The sequence below is a fragment of the Colletes gigas genome, unplaced genomic scaffold, assembly GCF_013123115.1.
Source record: "Colletes gigas isolate AHSC1104 unplaced genomic scaffold, ASM1312311v1 Colletes_gigas_Sc00020, whole genome shotgun sequence".
NCBI lineage: Eukaryota > Metazoa > Arthropoda > Insecta > Hymenoptera > Colletidae > Colletes > Colletes gigas.
The window spans coordinates 2,700,117-2,719,296 of record NW_025106649.1 but is presented as its reverse complement, the minus strand read 5'-3'; the positions used below and the strand labels follow the sequence as shown (position 1 = coordinate 2,719,296).

The following is a 19,180-nucleotide window of genomic DNA, read 5'->3' as shown; positions in this document are numbered from 1 at the left end:
GCCAAAGGATTGTGAACTTCTGTTGACATAGTTAAAAAGATTTTTCTTATTCACCGTACAGACACCGTATTATTGGCCATGGCAACATAGAACCCCTGACAATGTGGAGTATGCTATTTATCTGGCTAAAAGAACTTTAAGAAACAAACAACGCCATGCCCTTGAGGATTACGAGATTGTATGTAAATTCAGTTGATTCTGCTAAAAATTCCACGTACGATGTTTCCTCTTTTTATTAAACAATCTTTTCCTTTTAGGATGCTTTAAACAGCTTACGTAGGAACTTGCAAAACAAGTGGGATATCATACAACTTCAGGCTGAGGAACAGGTGAACAATTACTCAATTTTAGCTAAAATCAGTTTAAAAGATATTTCAAACTTTACGTTTCGATAATTGTATACAATATACCTATATTTCAATCGTATGTCGATTTATTTTGATCAACCTTTATCGATCAGTTAAGGGTTGTTTCAAATCAACATCGTATCTGATTTTCTTTATTGAAGAATTGAACAATTGAAATTGAGAATATATTTATGAATGATCGATGAATTGATAGAAACAGGGGAAAATTGGAAGTACAAGTTAATTTTTAAGAATATGTGTTTCGATAGAATCTGTATACGTTAATGAAGTGGCGAACCTCTTCGTACGTTTTCTTGAAATTGTGTCAATTTTGTGGGCTCAGGTGCGATTATCGAAGGAGCGAAAAAAGGGAGATAAGATAGTGAGCGATTCTCAAGAACGAGCCTTTTGGAGAGTTTATAGACCACCGCCTGGTTGTCTCAGTAGCCTCGAAATAGCACCCGTACCTACGCGTTTTCGTCCTGGACTATCGCGTCCTCCATCACGCAAACGCACATTAACCGATCTACAACGCGAGGTGAATCCTTCTATTTAAATCTGGATACTCAAAAATTCTTCTTTCTTACATTGTTAACAATAATAAAAGATCGATATTAATTTCATAATTTTTCAATCACTACTTGAGATTTTCGTTTATAATAAAATACGATTGTTTGAAGTTGGTTTCATAGCTAGACTGCGGATGTTTATGCATTTATGCGAAATTTTAATTCACAAAAGACTATAGAATGCACTTAATATGCGAAAATATAAACAATACTTCAAATAACGAATTTTTATATTTAGTGATTGAGACAACCCTCTACGAAGCTCCTATTTCATTAATTCTATTAATAGAAATACGAATTTGCGTAAAGATCCGCAGTCTATTCATAACACATAATGCGATTCATCAAAATTAAAAAGAATGCAGTTAAAACAAGAAAGAATTTTATATTAGTTAAAATTAATAAATTGTAAGTAGAGTGACATTTTAAGGCAGTTTTAGTATATATTTTAACAAATGGCACGCGTGTGTTTACTGAAAAATTAGGTGGCCCTTTTGAAGAACAGCTTAACACGCACAAGAATAAAGGTCTCGGCTGCGATTGAAAATTTTAAATCATATTTTGAGACGTATGTGGAATACGATCCAATGTTTATACAGCCACAGCCATCCAACCCGTGGATCACCGACGATCAAACATTTTGGCAACTGAACAGTCCTGTGTTAGTATCCTAAAATACGATTAATTGTCTCGTAACGAAATATGTGTCCTGAATGGTAATGTATTCGAGTTCCGTGGCAAGGATATTCGAATTGGGTAAAATTGAATACTTTTAATTTATTTCATTAATGTATCTGTAGTGTGGAAGCCCCGACGGAGAAACGTGTAAAGCGCTGGGCACTATCGATGGAAGAGTTAATGTCTGATCCCACAGGTGAATAATTTCAATCGTATGTCTACAGATAAATATCGACTAGGAATAAAAGAAATAATTGAAAATAACTAGGAGCGAGTCTATCATGAAACTTATTAAGTTTTATACTTACAAGTACTAATTCAACTAATTTTTTAATTCTGAATAATAAAAGAAACTTTTTTCATTGCTCTTGAAAAAAGTGGTACGTTTAAATAACTTTTGAATTTTATTTGAAACTTGATACAGTGAAGTAACTGAGTTTAGATTCCAATTATTTGTATAGAAGTGATGATAAAGTTGTTGAAAAGGAAAGGATCGAAGAATAGTAACTATTACAATGGCTGATCTTTTCGTTTTATATACTCTGTCCGTAGGTTTGCAAGAATTCACGAACTATTTGAGGAAGGAATACAGTCACGAGAACATACGATTTTGGTTGGCAGTCAAAGATTTAAGGCATAGTTTCCAAGCACAAATAAACGATAAAGTCAATGAAATCTTCAAGTGCGTAAAGCGTGATATCGTTTTTACAGTTTAAGTAATGAACAGAATTTTATAATAATGAATATTTGTTTGAATTTTGCGTTTAGAGAATTCCTGGCACCTGGAGCCCCTTGCGAAATAAATATTGATGGAAAGACAATGGAAAAGGTCCATCAAGAAATGAAAAATCCAAGCCGATTTACATTCGATTCCGCTGCTGAGCACGTCTACACACTACTATTGAAAAAGGATTGTTATCCTAGATTTATTCGTTCCGATCAATACCGGAACCTCGTAGCTGCGGGAGTGCAACCTTTGCAAAAAAAGAGGTAATTTCAATAGTTTTACACTATTTATCAGCGTCCTTCGACAAGCAAAGAGACAAACTTCTGCAGAAACAATTGCTTATTTAATAATTGTTACAGTCTTCCTCTACTAACTTCTTTGCTCTTCCATAGTGCACTTTTTAAAAGGATCTTTCATGGTTATATGTAGACTGCGGATGTTTATGCATTTATGGGAAATTTTAATTTTCAAAAAACTACAGAATTTAGTTAATATGCAAGAATATAAGAAATACTTAAAGTAAGGTACGAATTATTATATTTAGAGGTTGAGACAACCCTCTACAAAGCTCCAATTTCATTAATTTTATTAATAAAAATATGAATATGCATGAAGATCCGCAGTCTAGTTATATGAATTAAACATGTTTAATAATAACTCTAACACTATAGGAGTCCTCATTTTTACATAACAGAACATTTTTCTCTTTACTTATCGAACAACCCTCGTAGCTCTGAATATTGAGTTAAATAATGCCTTCCAATATTATTAAACATATTATTGAAAAATAACTTCTTCAATGACTTTTCATGAATTAAATGTCAGAAATCTAATAGGTTACAAACATCGAGATTAATAATTTAAAATTAAATTAAAAATTCTACAAAATTTTATCTTGTTAACAATAGTAAAAAAATGAATTTCGTGAATTAAATGTGAAAAATCTAATAGGTTACAAACATCGTAATGAGCGATTTAAAAGAAAATTAAAAATTAATTATAAGAAGTTTTATGTACTACACAGTGATGACTTGATGGCTAGGCACGCCGATTGGCCGTAGCTTAATAGCTACGCCTGCTCTCACACGCATTGTCATTATTGGCTGAGTCGCTCACAACTATAATTCCATCGCGTGACAAAGAACACGAACGAAACGTATAGGAACAGAGTAGGATAGGACAAGACTGAGAAGCATTGGCGTAACCGTACTCTCAAAATACTAGCCATGAATAGAACAAAAGTGTATCTCTCGTGGTTATGGAGACCCTACTATTATTGTTAAGGATTCTTAAGGAACTTAAGGACTTCTCCGCTATTTTTGAGGATTAGGCCTTCGAGACATTTTTACTTGACAAATTACGTTACGGTCATTAACCCTTTCGCTTCGAGCGCCGGATATATCCGGCATCCGCGCGACGACTCCGTACGGTGACGACACTTCGGCGGACTGGACTGCCGAAGCGAAAGGGTTAAGGAAACTCCAAACTCCACACGGAACTTGGAATCCTTGGAGCTCTTCCTTGCCTCAATAGCGATTGACGTATCGTAAATCCGCGGAAGCGCACATCTGCAGACCACCGGGGTCTTGGGGGCTTTGGTTTTCCCCAAATGTTTATAAAAAAGGCAACGTTCTCGCTCACTCTTGCATGGTGTAGCTGGACACCGAACAGCAGGGTGAGCGGGAATGTTGCAAAAAGCAGGAAACGCCCTGCCAAGGTGACGACTTTGAGGATTGGCTCGACCAATCCTCCCAATCCTTGGTAGTGGAAGCCGAGCTTAGGTTAAGGATAGCATTAAGTTTTCGGATTAGATTCGTTTTTGATTGAGTCTTACGAACTCGACTAGACTCTCCACAAGACGTTTCATACTCTTGTATAACACGAAGAGCAACGAGCTCTCAATCAGAAGCAACGGGCTTCAGTTATCGGTATTTCCCCAAACACTAGTTTGGGTGGTCCTTCGAGCACAAGGAAAGGGAACACAGTAAGGGACTGTAGACCCTCTAGCGTAGACCCTATCTCCTTGCCATTGCTCCGTTTAGTTTGTCGGTGCCTAGCCAACAAGTCATCTCTGGATAGTAGTTAACGAAAGTAAGAAAATGTTTCGTTCCTGATTATAGATTTTTTGTCTTCGGCGGACAAGCCAAAAAGAAAGTTTCAACTTCGACTACGACACCAAGTACATTGCAACAGCATGGTGTAGGTAGTATAAGCGGCGGTAAACGCAGAGGAAGCGATCGAAGTCTTTCCGGATCAGCCCATGAATTGGCCGTTTGTGGTGTTCGAGATACCGCATCGGCGCCTAGGGTGCCGCATTCTCACAGTCAATCGAATCTCACCGATATTCCATACAGGTACACAATGTTTTTTACGTTTCTCAACAATCTGGTACTACGCACTGCGTACCTAAACTTCGACACAAATACGGCACAGCAAGTTCATACGCAAATACAGAAATTCCCGCTTGTACGCCACCAATTTCTAAACCGCACAGATGCAACGGGCGGCCATATTTGTTACGATCTTTTATTTCTCCAAATCAAATAAACAATTTACAATTACGATTGATACGAGTAATCGAAGGAAAAATGACTTTTTTATTTTCTTCTTGCTATTCGAGCAAAGTCCAAAGAATGATTTATTATATTCAAACACCTCGGTTCCAGAAACATTTTTTGTTCATTATTTACTACGATGTAATAAATATGCATTTTTACGTGTCTGGAATTAAGATGAACATACCAAGGAACAGTAAATTTCTTTGACTTTGCTCGAAAATGAATTAATTGTTAGTTAAATTAATCGTTATTCTTCAATGGCGTCGAGTCAGATATATCGAATGTTTCTTTTTTACACGTTTTAGAAATTTATCAAGGAATACATTTCTGAATGTTTATTTTGAAAATCGAGAAAGTAACTAAGTTACCGTTCAGCAGAGTTGGGCATATGTTTGTCTGCATATCGAATAAAAATGTGTTCGTACACGGAATAAAAAATTTCTTCGAGTAACCTAGATGGTGAATGTGTCGTAATATTTGTTAAGGAATATAAATTCCTCCAGAGCTTTCATTTAATCGAATATAAGATAAACTAAAAATACAAACTTAGCTTAAAACAGAAAAGAAATAATTTAAAAGTTAAAAATATAGTAAATAACTCGTTTGTTCTAACCCTGGCAAATTCTTTTACGCGAACGCGCGGAAACGAGCTTTACAAGTGACGAATTAACTTCCAACGCGAAAGCTTTTTAACTTGCTCGCGTGAAAAAGCTTATTCTCGATACCGACTCTTAAAAGTAAAACTTTCGAGTGGACACCGAGCATTAGACTTTTCTACCTCGAGTACACATTTAACGCAAGTAGCATCTTCTTGATTCTTTTTAGCAGTCGCCAGAATGTCATCCTCGTTCACCTTACTTTTCCTTCGTATCTCTCATGAAAATAAACAGCGTCCGTTGTTCTTTAAATCGATACAGCGTTGAGATAGAAATTTATTTACAATTTACAGAAACATCGTGATCGTATGGCTTGTCGAAGCGTCGACCTTTTGATTTAGAACCTTATCCATTGTCGATCACGATTACGGAATTGTCCATCGATTTGTACGATGTGAACCATATTCGAGGCAACAAATAAAATTGGATTTACATCGAAAGTCGAGACATGTACGAATCGTACGTTACACGATTGTTCTGGAAATTCGAAAACAAATGTCTGTTTCGTCATGGAAATGTTGAAGATGTCGGCGAACATCCCTGTCTCATAACGTTCTCCAGACACATTCCTCCATTCTTCCATCCACTTTCATTCTAGTCACGTCGTTTCCTTATACATTTTCATTATCCTTTCATTCAACCATTCATCCGACCCTCTTAGCGGCCCTCTCATCTTTTCCTCTTGTCCAGTGTATCAAAAGCCGCTTTAAAGTTTACAAAGAAGGCTATTAGCTTTCCCTTTTTCTTCCCAATCTCTCTCCCTCCCATAAGATAATTCAAATGTACGTTGCCCGTCGTTCCTCTTTTCCTTTCGAAAATCACCTTTTCACTCCGTCTTTATCTTTTAACACGTTAAGTGCAAACATGCTCTCGACATCAGTTCAAATTGCAGTGTGAAACACAGAAATATTCGATAATTTAACGCTGCACCTGTTACGAGACGGAACTCTTAATTAAAGTTATTTACAGTTTTACATCTACAGGGTGTTCGGACACCCTTGGGAAAGATTTTAATGGGAGATTCTAGAGGCCAAAATAAGACGAAAATCAAGAATATCAATTTCTTGGCTGAGGCTTCGTTAAAAAGTTCTTAAAAAATTAAATTAAAAAATTTCAAATTATCAGAGGTTATGAAATATTACAAAGGTAATCAAATTAGAACTATATTAAACTTGTACACAATAAATTGCGCATTTAACGCAATTAACTAATACTACACATATACGTATATCAAAGAAGAGAAAAATAAACTTGGACATTATGGAAAGAATACACGTGGACGCCTCACAGAAAGAAGACATAAGCCCGCTCATGAACGGGGAAACCCCATTCGACCTCGCTACCATCGGCTACAGGCCCGCCAACAATGCCGACATTGGCCGCATTTCCAACACAAATCATTCTGGAAAAATTATTTTTGGTTGCGGAGATCAATTACAATCATTTTTGGTGAATACACAAACCCTTGAAATCCTACCTAATTTCGAGAAAAAAATTCGTGTAGGTACTGAAAGTTTTAGACGAAATTAAAAAATTTCAAATCATCATAAAAAATTATATTTAGTTACAGGAGTCCATTACAAGCATTTTTGGTGATCAGACGTACCCCGACATCCTCCGCACTTTCGAGAAAAAAAAATCTAATGTGCCAATCTTTAAAATGTCATAACTTCTGAACGGATTGCAGGATTTTAATTTTTCAAAATGCAAACAACGCGTATTTTAGTGGAGAATATGTAGAACTTCTAACAATATTGAAAAAATTGTTCCTTGACATCGTAAAGTGAGAAAACCCCTCTAAAAATGGTCCAATTTTCAAACAGCCATAACTCTTACAATAGTGGATATATTTCAATGAAACTTTTTTTCTGAAATAGAGCTCATGGGTATCTATAAAAAAGTATTAGATAACTTTTCTGTAGGGCGTCAAACAAAATTATTAAAAATGAAGAATAAATTTTTAAGAAAAGAAAAAATTTCAAATCCTTCTGGAAAAATTATTTTTGGTTGCGGGGGTCAAGTACAATCATTTTCGGTCATTAGACATACCCTCGAAATCCTACCCACTTTCGAGAAAAAAATTCGAGTGTGTACTGAAATTTTTAGACGAAATTAAAAAATTTCAAATCATACTAAAAAAAATTTAATTTAATTACAGGGGTCGATTACAAGCATATTTGGTGAATAGACCTAACCCCGAAATCCTACCCACTTTCTAGAAAAAAATTCAGTACGGGCGGAACTTTAAACGTTAATAACTTTTTAACAAAGCCTCAATCAACAAATTGGTATTCTTGATTTTCGTCGTATTTTGGCCTCTAGAATACCTCATTAAAATTTTTCCCAGGGGTGGCCAAACACCCTGTGTACATTTCTTTTTTAAATAAATTTCGTATTTTATTAGAATTAAATATGTTATTTTTATTAAATTTTTTAAAAATCGAAATATGCTTTCAATCTTAATTTCAATGATTTTAATGGCTCTGTCGACGATGTCTTTTGAAATAAAGAAATTTAAACATTTCTTATTTTAATTTTCTGACGTAAAAAAAAAATGTTTTACAGCCTACCAAAAACTCTATCTTTCGAATAAATTTGAAAAAAGTCTCTCTCAAAAATAGATACAGTTCCTCAACATCGTCAAAAATAATTTGAACAATATTTTATTTTTTCTACGTAATTTAATTTTTTAATAACTTTTTAACGAAGCCTCAGTCAAGAAATTGGTATTCTTGATTTTCGTCCTATTTTGGCCTCTAGAATCTTCCATTACAATTTTTCCCAGAGGTGGCCAAACACCCTGTATTAGGGTTTTCCATTGTAAACGATATTGCAATAATATTGAAGAGAATTAAATTGTACATAAAAAATTTAATTCAACTTCTCCATGTTCTTTGATAAAAAAGGAATTCAATGGAACTTCACATTTAGTTCTTTCTGGTATTATCAGAAGATAATAATTCGGATACAATAACCTCGAATACAATTTCGTCTTATTTTCATGCGAAGAATCGTCCCTTATTCGAACATTCTATACATTGTATAGCATCGAAATCAATGTAACCCCCTTATACTTCTATAATCTTCATTCTCTGCCCTTTCTTCGCTATCTACACAATCATACCCTCCTTTCTTAATCTTGACCAACCTTGATTCTTTTATATTCCGCTGGAAATCTTCCATATTGCATTTTCCATTTCACATCCATCATATATTCATACTTCATCTATCATACCACCTCACCGTTTCACCATGCTTCAGCGATTTCATTGTTTCTGTCACTTCCTCCATTTATTTCTCTCTTCCTCTCTTTACTGTTCACTCCTTCGTTCTCCCCCACTTAATTATCACGTTTTTCTTATTAATGGGATTTTTAATGGAGGTTTGTATAACGATAGAGCATAAGCTTAGAATCGAATATCAAACGATTTTTTAAAAATAAACATTTAAAAACCTACAAAGTGTCTTCGAAACGCTTACAATAAATGAATCTTATATTTAAAAATTTTCGAATAATCTCATTGATGGTACTACGAAATAATAAGTGTTCCAACTTTTTAATGGTTTCAATGTCTGTAATAATAAATGGCCGAAGAGAGGATAGGGTTTATCCAGTGCGGTATTTTCAGGGGAGATCTGGCTCGACTTGCAAAGATCTCCACCAGGCCTATTCCGCATAGTGTTCAGTAAGTCCTCGAAAAAAATTCCGTAACTTTCTTGCATAAGTATGCGGATACGAATCTCTTGACTTGAATTCAATTTTTTCCCTTTTTACGATCCCTGTTAGTCGATGTGTGTTTCTCAAGGTGTTCGACATTTCCAACAACTACGTGTATGCAAATCTTATTCGACTCTCGATGTTTCTAAATGTCGAAATGGTGGAGTTTATTGAGTATCTATCGTATTTTGAAAACTTTCTTGCGTTACCGTATTTTATCTATGGCAATTTCAGTAATGTATCTCTTATTATATGTACATATCAAACTTGTTTCTTCATCCAGTTTTGTCGCTTGAACAATATATTGTAAGGTCACGATATTGTTATGTAAGATGTCCCAAAATTATGAATTTGAACCAAGTTTGAAAAGTTTTCCGTGCAAATTATTACTTTGTACTTTGAAACTTCAGTCTTCATGTATACCTGCAGGGTGCTCCTGAAAGTTGGTGACAAATTTTTGGGGACACCTGAATAAACAATTTAAATTTCTAGATTTGTTGTTTAATTTTTTGCAAAAAACTTCTAGATGATTTGTATTTGGTTTACATTATTCTAAATTTCATTTTTAAAAAATTTAAGAAGAAAATTTAGTATAGTGTAAATCGAATTATAATTATTTATAGGTTTCCCTTGACGTTTTTACAATTTTTCTATAAAGATATTTCCATAAACAAATGACCGTAATTTTGGGAAAATAAATATAAATGTTATCTTTGATAGAGTGTATTCCTACGACTTGAAAGTTATGTTACTGGTTATTCTATAATTTTTGGACATCTGTTACCGTTTTATATACTTATATTACGAACATTTTATGTAGTTAAAATACTCGTTAGCACCATTTCATTTGATCATCTATTATATGTATAATACACTCTGTGGATCTGCAAGACATTTCGTACAGTCTTTGTAGAACGGTAATTTACAAAACATGTTATATCTTATCCATTTAAATGAATATAAGGTTTCGAGAATAGTTATTTAATTACTTTTTTAGGGACTTCAGCGTTGTTTAAATTTCTTATTTTGTGCCGAATAAAGCCCATTACTTGTCACACACTTCGAAATATCTTGTACAAGTACTACATGCAATATTATACACGCAATATTATTACAATAACGCACTTAGATACTGTTTTCTTTAATAATGTACACGGTGTCCCGGATTTTTTCCGACCAACTACGAGAACTTAATCGCTAAAGGCAAAAATAAGAAAAAAGTGTTATATAAAATTTGGCAATAAACGTTTTGTTACAAAGTTATAAACAAATATTATCAGCATGAAATAGGTAATATTCTCCATCACAGTGCACGGAAGATCGATTATGTTTACCTGTGTAGTTATATGTTTTCAATACTTATTTTAACACTATCAGTAGCAGCTAGTTCTCAATTATCGAGTAAATTAGTATCTTTTGTCAAAATGACAACAATATAATTATATTCTTTATTAATGACAGTGAATTGTTATCAGATGATCAAAAAATGTGTAATCGCAGACCAGACAAAAAAATCACACTTCTGTGTGCTATGATGGAAAATGTGTTATGTGTATCTCACGTGAACAATATTTTTGTGAACTGTATCGTTTATTGTCAAATTTTTTATGATCATATATCAATTTTAAAAAAATTTTGCCTATATACAGGATGTTCGGCCATCCCTGGGAAAAATAGAGGATTCTAGAGGCCAAAATCAAGCATACCAATTTGTTGATGGAGGCTTTGTTAAAAAGTTCAGTTCGTCCAGAACTTATGATTTTTAAACATACGCATGAAATTTCGGGAAAACATTTTTGGCCACACAGTATATTTTTGCTAAAGAATTTTTTTCTCAAAAGTACGTAGGATTTCGGTGGTATGTCTATTCACCAAAAATGATTGTAATTGACCCCTGCAACCGAAAATAATTTTTCCAGAGCGATTTGAAATTTGTTAATTTAATTGTTAATAACTTTTTAACGAAGCCTCAAATGAAAAATTGATATTCTTGATTTTCGTCTTATTTTGGCCTCTAGAATCTCCCATTAAAGTTTTTCCCAGGATTGGCCGAACACCCTGTATAGTATATTAAGTCGTCGCAACTGCTTTTTTCTACCTATTGTTGTCTAAAAGTAATTTTTTTCTTCCTCGGTGTACATAATATCCTTAACTTTCCACTTACAAGGAGAGATCACAGCAGTGTAAACTTCTATTTTGTACAACTGTTTTCTGGTGTTTCATCAAAAGTTTCGAACTATAATACGTTTTGACTTTTACGATTAGTACGAGATCCTTTTCTTCATAGAAACAAAATATTTGAAATTAACTTATAACACTAAGAAAAGTATTTTTTTCATAAAGAATTTTAAACAATTTTAGGTAACAAAACCATAGAGTAACGAAGTAAGCAAGTATTAAATAGCAATATAACCAAAAGGAATATAAAATATAAAGTTGCGCGTTAGAAAATATTTTTGATTTGCAATTACTCGAGTTGGTCAGGAAATTAATGTTTTATGAAGCTGACTACCAACCGTCAGGAAGAACAGGTTACCAGAAAGAAATCGATTCGAATAGACGATCCCAGTGCTGTGAGTTCTCTTTGTTGCTAAATAGGAGCAATTGATAGTTAATTACACAAGTCCTGTTTTCAGTTGTATCCCGTAAATGCATGGCCTACCGACACAATCAAACAAAAGATTGACGTCTTTGGCGTCATGGTACTTTACCGAAAGGAAAAAGTGAAAACTAAATCCTATAATAAAGTTCATGTTGTCAGGGATGTTGGTACGCCGGAAGCAACGGCTCTCCCTATGGACGACGTTTGTCCGTGGGACGCGGCCCCAGGGCCCAGTATAGAGCCCGCCACGCGCTCCACGGGTCCGCAACAACCGACGTTATCTGGAGCAACGTCGGTTGAAGGACAACCCGAAGACAGCGGTAACAATTTGATGGGACAGCCGCAATCTATCGAAATTGCACGTACGTCTCGTAAAAATTCAACGCAGGTCGACTCCTGCAGTTCTTCGTCCGATGTCAGTGTTGTAATAACGGAAGTCTCTGAATACCTTCGAAAGTCTTGCAGCGTACAATACAGCGGTAGTACAGGTACGGTACCTTTCATGAGACTCTAACATGTCGCCATTTTCCATGTCCAAAGATGTCCTCAACATTTGTTCAAATTACGACGTGAACATAGAAATATTCGATAATTCAACGGTGAATTTTACAATATTTTAAATTAAAATCGCGTTACTTGCAATTTTACATTAGGGTTCTTTCGTTGTAAATAACATTTCAACAACTTGTAAGTTCAGAGTGCCGGTCACCGGTGACCACCGTGGCAATCAACGTGGTCAATGGGGTCTTTTAGAAATATTCGATAATTCAACGGTGAATTTTACAATATTTTAAATTAAAATAGCGTTACTTGCAATTTTATATTAGGGTTCTTTCGTTGTAAATAACATTTCCACAACTTGTAAGTTCAGAGTGCCCGTCACCGGTGGCCAGAGTGGCAATCAACGTGTTAATGGGGTATTCTTGATTTAGAGATGCAATTTTTAGGACCTTTCTTTGTCATTGTTTACAAAAAAAAACCGCAGTATTTTTTCAAGTAAAAATAACGAAAATTGTACGAGCATCGAAGAAAGTTCCTTTACGAAAAACCTCCTCGTTTGAGAACTTCCTTTCCTTTGGCAAAGCTATTATATCGTCGCTACCAAAATTTCTTTGATTTTTTATTAAAAATGTAGCTTAACACTGTTTGTGAAAATTTCGTAATAGTTTAGTAAGGCAATCCTAGCAGGCCCAGCCTTACATTACGCCGGGACATTAAACAGTCAAGCATTTGTGAGAGAGATAGTTCGAGCGTAGCCCCCTAGCGGCGAGCGTGGAAAGTGTCGCCACACGGAAATCCCTTGAACTGGCAAATTTTGTTTGTTGTCTACTAAATTACAAGTTTTATCTTCGCCAATTTGAGAATGTCAAACGGCACGAACTTATGGAACGACAAGATGCACCCTAGCCCCAATAATTATCAATAATATTGTGGCGAACGCATTTGGATATGTTGGAAAAAATCTGGGTCATGTTCTTCAACTTTGTCACTTATATTCGTACAACTGAATAACAAATATGACACCTATGACGATCGATAGTTAAATTTTTCTTACCGAGAAACCCTTATATTTCACAGAGACGCGCCTGAATCTGAATAATTACCAAGAATATCATTCTACTTTATTCAATTTAACGTAATTTATTTCGTGACGCAGGTGGTGTAACAACGTACGAACGAAGTACCGGTGGATCCGGCATGATGACACGAAACTACTCGGTCAGCTCGACCAGCAGAAAAGTAAAGCTTGCAGAGATTGGTCGACCATCGGCTTCGTCCTGCACCTATCCGTCACCGCAACACTCGTTCGAGTGCTCTCACGTGGCAATCGATAGACCAGACACGTCTACGATAGGACGAATCGTAACCGAGGAGCCCGAAATCAATATTACGAAGTCGAGGGTCTCGTCGTTCGAGAAGGAACCGACGACGAGAACATCGCCGAAGGCTCCTCTGATAAGCATAAACGCGATCGTGGGCGATCTAATGACCGACGTACCGGCGATCGACGACGAGGAAAAAGGAAACGACGATTGCGCGACAGCAGCAGAGTCAGAAGCGACAGAAAGCACTGTTAAAAGGGTGGAGCCGGACCCTGATAACAGCGACTCGGTGATCGCCGCCGAGGACTCGGCGACCCCGGCTCAAGCGGAAACAGAAATCGTGGAGCTGCTGGAAGAGGCACAGGTTGTTCCAGTTTGGAAGCCGGATACTCAACAGGACGACCAAACAGCGCCTGTCACTCAACCAGAACATCAGCAAAAGCGTGACAATAACGTTAACGAAGTATGCCCGTGGGAAGACGAGTAAGTACAATCTCATCTTGTTTTTTTTTTTTTATCGAGTCACGATCGATATTTACGAACAGTAAGACTAGACGTAGGGTATAGCCACCGTAGGACCTGGTTTGTTTTTTAATATTTATGGTTAAGCTTGTTTGACAATGACGATGTACGCGCACGAAGATGGACGTGAAAGGTGGCAACTCAGGAAGACGGTGACTGTACAGTGTGATCTAAAATATTCAGACAAAATTTACCGATATCTTTTACTAACCATACCGATGAACAAGAATGTCGTACTGATATAAATCTCCAAATGCACTCCTTTCAAACTACTATTTCGCAATTCGAGTGAGATGTTAAATATAGAAACATTATGAAAGGGCTTGGTAGGATCGATTACGATAGATACTATTGGGAAACGAGATGTTCGCACACTACGAACGTGAAACCTTTTCTGATGATTCTAGAGCAAAAATAAGTGGACACATATCTGGGCTTTTTTCGAGAAAACAAATCTCCAATCGTATCCATTCTTTTTATCTCCTTACAAGGGGAACTTATGACAGTGGAAATCGCTTTTGAAACGGTAGTAGGTACAAATTCTAGTATAGTAGAGTTCCGATTATTCTTCGGTAAATGTTACGGATTATATTTCACAAAAATCAAAGACAAATTTTTAAGAAAAATCGACGAAGGGCAGGTGCAGTTCGGCGAAATAAACAAATTTCAAAATCATTAAAAAAAATTATTTTCAGTTACGGGGGTCAATTATAATCATTTTTGGTTAATACACAAACCCTCGAATTTCTACGCACTTTCGAGAAAAAAATTCTTTATCGAAAATATAACGTGTGGTCAGAAATGTTTCTGACTAGCCAGAACGTACAAACGATTCTCCTTGCCCCTTGCATCGTTTAATTTATAGGCAGTATGCCATCATCTTGTTTCCCCAATAGTATACAGTAACGCTTTTTGGAATAAATTGGATAAATTGAAATAAAGTAACATGTGCTGAATAAAATATTTTTCAAAACCGAACTCTGCAGGAATTTGATATCATAATATGTTGTGTAATTAGACTATTTCTCGACACTTTGTGGGTTGAAGTTGAAGTTACTTGGAAGAAAACAGAAGGGGGAAAGAGAGAAAGTTGTCTGTGTGACTAGAAAACATTCCATTCGAAACGCGTGGTCGAATGTTTTATATGCGTAACAGAGCTCCGAATCGTTTCAGATGCACTGCTCTTCTTAACAGTTGGATTGAGAAAAGAAAACTGTTCCAGGCCCTTATATTTCTTTATTTAAACATATCTAAAATATTATAGATTGCTCACCAAATAGAGGATTTTTTGCAAAATGCCATAACTCAGATAAGAGACTTCGTTTGGAAGTAGAGCATTTATAGATTTATCTTTATACGATAGTTTTTCGTCAGTACGATTAGCGTGATACCAGTAAATTTTAGACAAACATTTTAGGAACACTTTGTAGAAGGAACAAAAGATTTTGGCCATTACAGTAGCAGCACGTGACATATCTAATTCATTTTTGTATTCTAAGACAGCGGTTCTCAAAGTATACATGTAATATTCGAACTGAACATAATTAAATTTAAAAATTATGTATTTAATAAGTAAGTAAAAAGATGTTAGTTGAGTAAACAGATTTAAAAGTATCATAGTTCCTATGACAGAAATTTTCATTTTTAGTTGCAGTTGCATCAAATCGATGCTGACCTCCTATTGTGTACTTTACTGTATTGTAAATTGAATTCGATGTAAAAATATGGGTTCCTCGACCTTCTCGACAAATATAATTTGATGCATATTGTAACATTTTCATAAATGAAACGAATTAAATCTGAATCCTTTTTATTTGTATTTATTTTGTACACACAAGCTAAAACTTAGAAGATACCTCTTTGTATTTGGCGTTAGGCTTACAATTAGTAACAGCAAGGAAAACAGATTTGGGATACATAGAGGGGAAAAAGGGGATAAGTGACTTTTTGGAGTTTTGCAAAGAGCATTTTCTAGTTGAAAATATTTTGTGAGGAAAACTGGTTGAGAACCGCTGTTCTAAGAAGAATCGTGTGAAAAGAGATTGTCTACTTTGCTCTAGGTTTTTTCTTTAAATTAACGAAGGATTGTCAAATAATATGGGAAATGTAATGTCTTAGAAAGCTTGAGTGGCCAAAATCTTTTTGCCTTTCTACATATAGGAGGCATGTACCCATCCCTTACACGAAAGAGCCGGGATGCAGTTTTTCCACCTTGGGCAGGTAAAAGACGAAAGGGCAGATCAACTGAGGAGCATTCTTCTAACCAACAGAGATCTGCAAAAATTATGCGTTCGATGATCCACGTGGAATCGCCGTTTATATTATCTCTTCGAACGTACCAGTATACAACGAAGCATAACGGCCAAAAGGAAGCTACGGAGTCCATAGTGCTTCCTACAATAAATGTCCAAGCATATCTCTGCCTTTCAGTATCTGTACCGCCCATTTTTCAATTCCTTTATCGAATAATTCACTAGTTGCGTTCTATTCTTTAGTTCTCTCAACTTATCCACGGGCGATTAACATTTTTCCTTCATTACTCGATTGTCTCGTGCTTTACGCAATATACGTTGTTGTAATTCCGTATAATGTATGTAATTATATTTACACGCTACAGTAGTAATTTTCATTGATCACTCGTTGAAATACATTTTATGTCCATGGAGTGTAATTCTTGCAATATCTGTAATTCGACTTAAGGTCGGTGTGCGAATAAACAGAATTACATCCGCAATTTACAAGGGAAGATGCAAAAGAACAATTCAAGAATGCGACTAAATATTGTTAGTTCCTTCGAAAGGTTCCAAAATTCGCAATTTTTAATCAAAAATTAAATTATTACGTAATTTCTGTGCTTGTATAAAAATAGTATTTGCTGGTTAAAAGATGTGAAATTATTTTTTATAATGTTGAATTCATTGGAAGATCGAGAAAATTTTTTTTATATTTAACTTATTTTCATATCAGTTTTGAAGAAAGACTGGACACTAATTACACGAACACTGTATATACACGTATTGGTAATACAATTTTTGATACTTATGCAGTTTTCGAAATTTGTGTAACTTCATAGTTTTTGCAAATCCTAGTTATAGTTTCATCTTTTGCATTTTTTAAATCCGTTGCAATGCCTATGAATTATTGCGATTTAATTAATCTCCATGTTGTTTGGTTGTTTTAACAAAATATTTTATTATTTTAATTTTAATTGGGGACGTAGAAACAATAAAGAATTCGATAAACATGTTCCCTATTTAACCTTGTTCTGAAGTTATAGTCATTTTTATACTTTGGTAAAGTGCAGTTGCTTACCTTCGCAGGAAGCACTCGAAACACCTTCACCTTATTGGCTTTGTGTCAAAGTTTCTCAATTTTTTATATCGATAATTTATAACACACGTATTGTATCTCCACTTTTAGTGTTCTTGAAAAAACAGGTTTAACGATTCAATGATACTTTAAACTTGAATAAATTATCTTGACATTATTTTACTCCCTTAAGTATTTGATACAACCATAACATAAGATATTTCATTAGCAATGAAAGTTAAATTCGAACATCAAATAGAATTTTTTTATATTGTTCTATTAATTATTTGCCCAAAAAATTTACATATTAATGTATTATATAAAGAATCAAAAAGAACAGGTTCAATTTGATTATTTTTAACCATTTCTGCCCATACATTTGCACTGTATTGTTGTTGGTTTCTTAAGTGAAGAATAGTACCTCTATTTTCTTCAATTCAATTAATTCGACACGTCTGTCATTCATAGAGAAGATGACTACTTCGATCACTTCTTATTAAATTAAACGCTGTACAATTATTGAAGTATAAAATGTTTACAATTTACAAGCAAGTACAAACAAGGTACATGTTTGTTTAAATTTTGCTACTATTTTTGTGTCGCCAGCCCTCCGTGAGTAGGATATCTCCTTGATTTTCCATCGACCTATTTTACGGTTAAAAATAACACGAAAATATCGTACATCATACACAGTGTGTTCGGCCACCCCTGGGAAAAATTGCAATGGAAGATTTTAGAGGCCAAAATAGGACGAAAGTCAAGAATACCAATTTGTTGATGGAGGCTACGTTAAAAAGTTATTAATAATTAAATTAAAAAATTACAAATCGTTTTGGAAAAATTATTTTCGGTTGCGGGGGTCAATTACAATTATTTTTGGTGAATACGCATACCCCTGAAATCCTACGCATTTTCGAGAAAAACATTCAAAAAGGTCAAATTTTTCGACGAAAAAAAAATATTAAATCGTTCTAAAAAAATTATTTTCGGTTGCAGGGGTCAATTATAATCATTTTTGGTGAATAGATATACCCCCGAAATCCTATGCACTTTCGAGAAAAAAATTCATTACCGAAAATCTAATGTGAGGCCACAAATGCACCCCCGAATTTGTATGCAAAACTTTAAAATGCCATAACTCCTGAACGGATTGGACGATTTTAATGTTTCAAAATGCAAACTACACGTATTTTAGTAGAGAATACGTAGAAGTTGCAAAAATATTCGAAAAGTTATTCCTTGACTTCGCAAAATGAGAAAAATCCCATAAAAACGATCCAATTTTCAAACAGCCATAACTCCTACAATAGTGAATATATTTCATTGAAATTTGGAGGAGAACTAGAGTTTATGGATACCTACAAAAAAGTATTGAACAACTTTTCTGTACAGAACCAACCAAATTTATTACAAAAGAAAAACGAATTTTTAAGAAAAATTTTTCGACGGAAAAAAATAATTTCAAATCGTTCTAAAAAAATTATTTCTAGGTTCTGGGGTCAAATACAACCATTTTTGGTGAATAGACATACCCCCGAAATCTTACGCATTTTCGAGAAAAAAATTCAATACAGACGGAATATTAAACTTTAATAACTTTTTAACGAAGCCTCCATCAACAAATTGGTATTCTTGACTTTCGTCCTATTTTGACCTCTAGAATCTCCAGTT

At 34.8% G+C, this 19,180-nt stretch overlaps 1 protein-coding gene across 2 annotated transcripts in view; it reads left to right on the top strand.

The window, feature by feature from the left end:
- LOC122400767 overlaps positions 1–19,180 on the top strand; it is a 52,864-nt gene that overhangs the window by 28,215 nt on the left and 5,469 nt on the right. The window contains exons 6-16 of one of the 2 annotated variants that reach the window (XM_043402401.1): positions 62–178; positions 258–329; positions 691–885; positions 1,402–1,577; positions 1,717–1,790; positions 2,147–2,276; positions 2,363–2,584; positions 4,442–4,675; positions 12,015–12,343; positions 13,513–14,161; positions 16,421–16,558. In XM_043402401.1, the coding sequence (XP_043258336.1) occupies positions 62–178; positions 258–329; positions 691–885; positions 1,402–1,577; positions 1,717–1,790; positions 2,147–2,276; positions 2,363–2,584; positions 4,442–4,675; positions 12,015–12,343; positions 13,513–14,161; positions 16,421–16,424 (2,202 nt within the window). In that variant the 3' untranslated portion in view covers positions 16,425–16,558. Of the gene's footprint in view, positions 1–61; positions 179–257; positions 330–690; positions 886–1,401; positions 1,578–1,716; positions 1,791–2,146; positions 2,277–2,362; positions 2,585–4,441; positions 4,676–12,014; positions 12,344–13,512; positions 14,162–16,420; positions 16,559–19,180 lie in introns of those variants that run through there. The other variant, XM_043402400.1, reaches the window with a different exon arrangement.